Source organism: Sus scrofa, chromosome 9, assembly GCF_054392235.1.
Source record: "Sus scrofa isolate SSC_HxYL_T2T_F1_AM1 chromosome 9, Sscrofa_HxYL_maternal_Yorkshire_Landrace_v2.0, whole genome shotgun sequence".
In the NCBI taxonomy this organism is placed as follows: domain Eukaryota; kingdom Metazoa; phylum Chordata; class Mammalia; order Artiodactyla; family Suidae; genus Sus; species Sus scrofa.
Window position 1 is genome coordinate 126,155,945 of NC_139391.1, and position 9,011 is coordinate 126,164,955.

General features: G+C 39.6%; 1 protein-coding gene across 14 annotated transcripts in view; it reads left to right on the forward strand.

The window, feature by feature from the left end:
- Positions 1-5,947, forward strand: part of TDRD5 (tudor domain containing 5) — a 126,589-nt gene extending 120,642 nt beyond the window's left edge. For all 14 annotated transcript variants that reach the window (XM_084977792.1, XM_084977799.1, XM_084977789.1 and 11 more), the window contains one exon: positions 1,608-5,947. In XM_084977792.1, coding sequence (XP_084833918.1) covers positions 1,608-1,855 — 248 coding nt within the window. In that variant the 3' untranslated portion in view covers positions 1,856-5,947. The remainder of the gene's footprint in view (positions 1-1,607) is intronic.
- The last annotated feature ends 3,064 nt before the right edge of the window (positions 5,948-9,011 follow it).

The following is a 9,011-nucleotide window of genomic DNA, read 5'->3' on the forward strand; positions in this document are numbered from 1 at the left end:
TCAGGGATCACTGTCCTGTGAGCTAGAGCTTATTGTTCAATGGCTGAGAGCTGTTGTTTCATATATTTTTTTCCAGTTTTCTAGTTGTTTAAAGCAAGAGAGGTGATTTTTCAACCCTTGTTCAGTTAGCACCATGTCTGGAAGCAGAAGTTTTTGCTGTTCTTTTAAGTTCTTTCATCATTGTCCCTTATTTCATATTTTTAAAGTCTGAGCTCACCAAAGACTCCCTAGAAAGTCCCATTATTTCATTAAAACTCGCCATCTCTTTTCTGCTCTAGTGGGCATTAATGGTAGTCTTGTGGTCAGAGTTTTGCTTTTTATAATATCCTGTCAAATCCTCCTTAGCATAATTTATCACATAAATGTATGGCACATGCTCTGTGCGAGATACTAAAGATACAAAGGTGAATAAAATATTGGCCTATGGCTGCTTTTTCTCTCGATTCTTTTGAAATCTGTGATTTTAAGTCTAGAGCAGTGCTTTTCAAAATGTGGTTAGGAGTTGCCATTGTGGCTCAGGGTTCCCAGCTAGTATCCATGAGGACGGAGGATTCGATCCCTGGCCTCGCTCAGTGGGTTAAGGACCCAGCACTGCCGTGAGCTATGGTGTAGGTCACAGAGGTTGCTCGGATCCCATGTTGCTGAGGCTATGGTGTGGGCCAGCAACTGCAGCTCTGATTTGACCCCTAGCCTGGGAATTTCCATATGTTGTGGACGCGGCCCTTAAAAAAAAAAAAAAAAAAAAAAAAAAAGATGCTCAAAATGTAGTCAGCTTGCTGGTACTAGTCAATGAAGCATTTGTGATGATGGACAATGAAATAGCACATTGTTTTTATCTCACTTTTTTTTTTTTCCCCTAAAGCAGGACTTTCTTGAAGGAAGCAGTTGTTGGCTTAGATTCTGGCAAAGGCTCTTTCTTTCCTTGTAGGCAGATGACAATTCATAGGCCAGTTTCTCAGTAGCCCTGCTCTAGAGAACACATGTGGAAGTCTAGTATCCCCTTCCTTAGCCATTAGGAACTCTCACTGGAGTTCCCAGCAATTTATTTCATTTAAAAGATTCTTCCTTCTTAGTTAAACTAATTCCCAAGGAATTCTTTTTATGGCTGATAATTAGTTTTTGGAATTTCTTAGCAAGCACGGTCTTGGTCAGTTTTGTTTTTACCCTGGCAGACTTGGAATTGGAACCACTTTGGCAATAGAAAATACCCATCAGACACCATTTTGCTCACTGCTAGAAGGAAATAGGGGAACGTAAGGATTCTTCCCTGGAATTGGAATTGGAATTGGAATTCTATCCTGTTTATTTTACAATGTCCTAGAAAGAGATCTTCCCTTCCTTGTTCATAAGTACATGTTTTGTCCTCTCCTCTTTGCCCTCATCCTGACAAGAATTCATTTTGTCTCAGTGCACGATTTTCCCATCCTCTTTTCCTTTCCATTTGTTGACTGGTTTCCGAGTCTCATTCTCTCAGATTTGCCCTTGATGGTCGTTACCACCTAACAGAAGATGATTGTAACACAGATCGGTAAAGGTCTAAAATAGGAGAGAGAAGGCAGTGAGTATGAGAACCTCTTGAAAAGACCTGTGTTTTCTTTCTTTTTCAGTGGAAAGCTCTCCAGAGAGCCTAAAGAATGAAGATTTTTCTAGTAGCCATGCTATTACAGTGTTCAAAGATAAGAGTCAGGGAGCCATGGACCAGCTCTCTTTGATTTTGTCTCCTGAGCACCAGATTTCTCAGAAGCTCTACATTCCTCGAAGTACAGCCACTGCTGCCTTAGGAGCTGCTGCACGGTTAGCCACTTCCAGGAGCCTCCTCCACTGGTACCCCAGTGTGAAAAGGATGGAAGCATGAGGGAGGGAGGAAGGGAGGAAAAAATAAATCAGATACTTAGGATGGGGTGACTTCCCAGGCCAAAATAAGAAGGAGGTATTGAGACAAAATCATATTTTGATAGTTGATGCCTTTGTCTTTCTGCGTGACTCTTTCTTAGCTTAATTATGCTGGCAGTCCCCTTTCTTGTGTAAGCATTAATGTTTAATGTTAATTTTCCTTTTTATTGATGTTTATTATTCTGTATAGTTTTGTTCACCTTTGTTCAGTGTAGTAATTTAAAAGAGTTTTTAGGGTTTTTTGTTTTTAAGTTTCTGTAAATGTTTTTGCTTGTGTATATCATGACTGTTAAATGTAAACTGAAAAACTACTGTTTTCATGATCCATATTTAGTAAGACAAAAATTCTCACATCCCTATCCCCAGAAAAAAGGGTGTCTGAATTTAAGGCTGCTTTTTCTTATTTGAAAACTTCTTTATCATAGAAAGAATCTAGGGTTCCAATCTTTACCATTATAATTTCTCTGGAATACTGAGATCAGTAAGAAAATCCACACCAAGAAGTTTTGGTCATGTGAAAACTTTTACATTGTAAAAGAATTAAGCTTTTTTTTTTTTTCAGTATAGGCAATTTCTTTAAGACTAACAACAAAATTATAGAGACGGATTGTTGAAACTTCACTGGGCCATCTCTGTAGTGGTCAGAGTTCCCAGGAGGCTTAATGTAACAGTGGTTTAATAGTGGCATTGTGGAAGCCCTTTATGACATGTTGTTTTCCGAAGTCCAGTTTATTATATGACATTCTGTTTAGCTCATAGTACCAACCATCAGAGAAAAGAAAAGACTGAAAGATGAAATTAAAGAACGTGAATGCTACAGATTTCTTTGTGGCAAAATACCAGACTTAACCCCAAACTTAAAAAATCCCATACAGAACCATTTCTTAGTGGTAAAATCAGAGCAAGAGGTAGGCATTACTAGCACACTGCACATGTCTAAGTTCTCATCTTTCTAGCCGCTCTTCCAAGGCCTCCTGTTTTGGCGTTAAATGGGAGAGCTGGCCCTTACTGCCTTGTTCTTCTTCTACAGTAAGGAATATCTTCTCTTTCCTTCTCACTTGATCAGCAAAATGTCCACTGAGGAAGGGAGTGATATAAGAGCAAATATCAGAGTGCATTTAAATGTACAGTTTAGTGGTTGCAACTTCTTTCTTAAAATGAAGTAATCATGAGACAAAGTTACACCCAAAGTCTTAACTCCTGAGTGTTGTGATTTTAAAATCTTAGAGAAATCCTGTTTAGCGCAGTACAATTTAAAAATTCATGTTCACCTTTAATTCCAGGATATCTATAAAAGTGATGATACGCTAATTGACACCTCCCCCCCCCCAAAAAAAAATCTGGAGACATCGTTGGTAATTGACCCAGGCAGAGTAATATTTTCATTTGGGTTTCTGTGACTTTATATCTGACGTCTTTGTTGGAGAAAACACTTGAAGAGCTATATGGAGGGTCAATGAACACTTAGATACCACATGACCATTAAATGTTAGGCATGACACTCAACTGAGATATGAACTGGCAAAGCTCTGTTTTTCATATAAGTTTGGGTAATTATCCACATTTTGTGTCTAAAGAAGAAAATTCATTTTGGATGATGCTTCTCAGAATTTTAAGTGTGGGTAATATCCTTCACTTCTCCAGATGGACATTCACTGGGTTTCTGGAAGTGAATCTAGTAGAAGCAGTATTTACATGTTTAGTACATCAAGCTGTAACCCTCTCTATAGTAGCACAAAACTACCAGTAAGAACTGTATTAACATTGGGTAATGTGACAGCAGCTAATTTTACACATTGCCAGTTAGATAGGGATTATGGAATCACTGTGCGAAGGCTCTTTCAGAATCCTGTTCTTTACAAATAGCCAGATAGAGGATCATTTAGACGGAGCTATCTCAAACTAATGAGTGTCAGCACTCTTTGAAAGGAGCCTATTTAGTATTGAATAGTTAACATCCTATTTGAATTAGCAGAGTGAAGAATGAATCTTTTTTTTTTTTTCCCTAAGAATGAATCTTTGAGAGGCTTGTACATTTTGGCTCTTTGTCTTTGACTAGGGCGGCCAATCTGCCAGTCTGTTTCCCTGTCTTCTCCCAAAAGGTGGGCTTTGGTATTTAACTGAAATAGCTCAAAGCAACAGACACATTTAATAGATGAATTGAAAGTGAGTAAATAGGTTTCTGTGTATGGGCAGGAATAGGCATAAGAAGTATTCAAAAGATTGGGAGCTGGTCATAATTAAGGGTTAATTATATTGTCAAAAGATGGGTTGACATCTGCTACGCATAGAACAGCCCTCCCTCCCCACACTTTTGGTGTTAAGGAGCTGTTAGCAGTAGTGGAGGTCCCTAAGAATTGCTGACTGGGTGTGGGAGCCGGAGGTGTGTGTGAGGGAATGGGGGTGAGAACACACAGGAAAATCCTGGTAGTAAGCTCCTAGGGAGGAAAAAGAAGCGGCTTTACTGTTAGCCACTCAGGTTGTGATTCCAGTGGCTTGTATCCAATACCCCCTCTCCCATCCAAACACAAAAGAGGGCCATTCCTGTTGCAATGAGCTGTGCCTTTTCCCTCTCACTCTCACATATTTGAGATACCAGTTGTCCATTTCAAGGCCTCGGCATAACTAGAGACTTCTGTCTGCAGCCAGACTCTGTCTAACCTAAAGACTTAGAACTGTGGACTTTTGTTCTGGAAGGAATCTCAGATGAGGAAATTTGAAGCCTAGAAAGACTGACTTGCAGATGATCACACAGCAGACATTCCTGTGTCTCCCATGTCACTCCTAGTTCAGCACCCTTTCCACAGGAAAATAGGGCAACTCCAACTTGGGTGGATGATTTGATGCCGGAAGATATGGTTTGGTAGGTAAGTCCAAAGGAATGCTGGTTCTGATAGACAGCTGAGCAACCCCTGGCATTGGCGAGGAGAGGGATTGATTTACAAAGATTTCATGCTCTTGAATGTGGATATAGCTGTAATAACTGGCCAGTTCTACAGCTGTAGACTCCGAAAGGGGGCCTCTTCAGGGGTAAGAAATTAAAATCTTAGAAGTCTTTCTGAGGCTTCCTGTTAACATTTATACTAGGTAGAAAGACCTTTCTCACGAACTTCTAATGTCTTTTCAGAATTAAATTCATCGTATTTATATATGCAGTGCTACAGTTATTCCTAATTTTGCAGGGGCCACCACTAAGACATTTGTAAGATTTCATTTTCTAGAGCCCATTCGGATCTTGATGTTTTTCCAAGATGCCAGCCAAGGTGGATATCAGCTAAATTTGTCCATGTGCTTTGAACATAGCCCTGTTGCTAACAGTTAGGTGTCATTTGTCTCATTTAGTCACCAGTCAGCCTAGTCACTTTTTGGTGTCATTGGCCTGTTGGAACCAGAGTACTGTAAAATCTTCTCTTCCTAACCATGGAGACACAAATCGTTTCAGCTTCTCAGTGGAAAACTTCTCTAGTATTAGATCATCATGTGCCACTTTTCATATGAAATTGGGTGTTTGACCAACCCCAAATGTTGGTAGAGAATTTATTCGCAGTGAAATTTTCTTGGTTAGAAGCATAGATTGCAGGAAGTGCTTTTATTTTTCTGTTCAGTACAAGCTTTGTTTTGTATTTCCATTAAAATTTTTTAAAATGTTTTTTAAAACGTCTGGGAAGATGATCATAGGAAACATCATTTACTTGATTATTATTTCTTGGTGTGACTTAGGTAAACAATTTGAGGAAATGAAAATATGATATTATATGTGCCCTCTAAACTTGTTACAGAGCTAATGGGAAGTTACTGGGATCAAAAAATTGTGATTAGCTTTATCTTTGGAGTTTGTAACTGCCTTTGGTTTGATTTATTTAAATATTATTGAAGTTGGAATTTGTTTTGTCAAAAATGTTTAGATGCATTTTTGGGTAGCTTTGGTTGTGATGATTCTGCAGGAATGTAAGTTTCACTTAAATATGTGACCCGTAAGAACTTAGTTGCGTAAAGTACAAAATTTCCTTGTGCAGTTCTGAAAACAAAGATCTGATGTTCTTCTCTACTGAAATATTTGTCTTCATTTTTGGCACAACCTCTTTGTACTTCAGATACTTTGGCCTTTGTAAACCTTTGCTATATTGTAGATAAATACTTTTATTCCAGGAGGTTGGAAATTCATTCACCCTGGAGCCTCTTCTTAAGTATCCGGCAGCCATATTTCAAAGACTTGTTTTCTTTCTCTTGTACAGAGAACCTATCGAACTCTTATAAAGCCATCTTTCAGTTTCTTAAATTCTCTTTGAGACCGTTGCACACACTGAATACCCAAGCTCATTCCATCTTTTGGTTGTAATTCAGCACTCTTTCGGTTGCTTTCCTGATTTCCTGATTCCGCTCTCAAGGTCTTTGCTGCAGCAGCTCCTCTTCCTGGAGCAGCTTATTTCCAGGTGGTTCTCAACTCCATTTGAGTGAAGTTTGGTACAAAATTTTACTTAATCTGTCATTCCATAGGACCATAGACACCAAAGACTAATTCATTTCCTCCTAGAACAAATTACTCCTTGACAAAAGCATCCTGTTACTACGGTATGGTTATTCGTATGTTTTAATGAAAGTTTTTCTTCTAATATCATATATATATAACAATCCCTGTCAATCAAAGAAAACTGTGGATGTATCATTTAGAATAACACCAGGCAAAATATATCCCCACAGGATGTTGCCTATTTCCTCTTCGTGACACCTTGCTCTTAGTGGATACCTGTTTTCCTTTGCTAAGAAGGAAAATACATGGTATGGGCCAGAGTCAAAAGTTTATCCTTTCTTTTCTAAATTTTAAAAGTAATAACATTTCAGTACTGATCAGGGTCCAATTGTGCCTCCTGAATATCTCATTAGTCCAACTATTTAGCTATTGCCACCACCTGAAGCAAATTGAGAGGAGAGGAGTAGGGTGGGACATTTGGCTGTAATTAAATAATAATATCTTTCTAAAAATCTCACATTTTAGGCAGTAGAACATCTGCTTGTGATCAAGTTGACTCATTTTCAACAACTTTTTTTTTTTTTTTTTTGCCGTTTAGGGCCGCATTTGTGACACATGGAGGTTTCCAGCGTAGGGGTCGAGTCAGAGCTGTAGCTGCCAGCCTACACCACAGCCACAGCAACACAGGATCTGAGCTGCATCTGTGACCTACACCACAGCTCACAGCAATGCCAGATCCTTAGCCCACTGAGTGAGGCCAGAGATAGAACCCACATCCTCATGGATATAGTCAGATTTGTTTCTGTTGCACGACAATGGGAACTTCTTCAACAACTTTTTTTGCAGTTGATACAGATATATCTTTGCTAACCTGTTCAGATTCAGAAACATAATCCACCAAAACCCTTTGGTCTTTAGTTTCTACATGGAATAGATCCAACAGTTGACTTTACCCAGATTCATGAGGCTCAGCAAAGTTGCCTCAAAACTTGAGTTAAGAGAAAAATGGTGAATTTTAAAACCAAATCAATTCTAGCAAACTTCATGTAGTTATCAATAAATCCGCACTCTGTACTGGCTTTGCTTAGAATCTTTTCAGATTTACAGTCATCCCACATGTTGTGGAAATCAATTTTCAATGTCAATTTAGAGTTCTGTGGAATTCCTCTCAAGTTTCTCGGCTATGTTGAAAGAAATTAATGCTCATGGATGCTACCTTGTCCTTGTACCAGATCTAATAAAGACTTGAGACATAGTCTTATTAAAGACCATTTGCTTGAACAACTTGGCAGAACCATTTGTTTGATGTGAATATATATGTTTAAGAATTTCCAGGAGTTCCCATCGTGGCGCAGTGGTTAACGAATCCGACTAGGAACCACGAGGCTGCGGGTTCGACCCCTGGCCTTGCTCAGTGGGTTAAGGATCCGGCGTTGCCGTGAGCTGTGGTGGAGGTCGCAGACTTGGCTCGGATCCCACGTTGCTGTGGCTCTGGTGTAGACTGATAGCTACAGCTCCGATTCAACCCTTAGCCTGGGAACCTCCATATGCCACGGGAGCGGCCCTAGAAAAGGCAAAAAGACCAAAAAAAAAAAAAAAAAATTCCCAAGTTCTATGTGCTCTGTATCAGTGATCCCTAAGCTTTCATGGGGGTGGAGTGTCATTAACTTTATTTTAAATAAATGTCAAACACCGAGGACTGTCTCCCCAGAATGTGCACATTCACACAAAATTGCTCCCTATTTTCTGGGAGACCTTGACTCCTGAAACCCACTTGACGCATTCTTTTTTTCTTTTTTTGTCTTTTTTACAGCTCATGGCAACACTGGATCGTCAACCCACTGAGCAAGGGCAGGGACCGAACCCGCAACCTCATGGTTCCTAGTCAGATTCGTTAACCACTGCGCCACGACGGGAACTCCCACTTTACACATTCTTAAACCAGAAAGGGTCAGGAAAATTGCTGTCTTACTCCTGGCCTCACCCCCACCGCTGGTGTCTGTCACCATCCACTAGTTGCCTCAGATGTAAACCTAGGAGTAGAGTCCATCCTGGCTGCTCTCTGCCCTTCATCCCACATCCAACCCATTTTAAAGGCCATCAGATTCTACCTCCTAAATATAGTCCTTCTATTTCTCTGTAAAGCTACTGCTGCCGCCTTAGGCCAGGCCACCTTCATGTCTTTTCTGGCCAGTGGTGGACATGCAATTAGTTTTATTGAGTGAGCGAATGAGTAAACAGGGCAGAGAATAGGATATAATTAAGATCAATTGAAATCATGGTCTTTTTTCTATAAGACTGTATTCTGAAAGTTTATTAAACAGAAGGCTATCCTGGGAAGAGTCTAATCAAACGCAATCCATTTAAACTTTGCATTTCTAATTGAAGAGCACAGCCTCTGGGTAAGAGAACTGAGTAGAAGGACTTGGAGGTATTTTGTCTAGGTTATTCTTCTGCACAAACCACATTTGGGTTATTTTCCTGGTTTGGTTTGTGAAAGAAAGTGCCAAAATAAAAAAAATTTTTCATAGAGTTTGATATTTGCCACTTCTCAGCAGCCCAGTTTCTTAGCCTCCTCTCAGAAAAATTTGATATACCAAATTGGCTCCTTTTAGCTTATCATTCTTTATTCTTGGAGGCACACCTC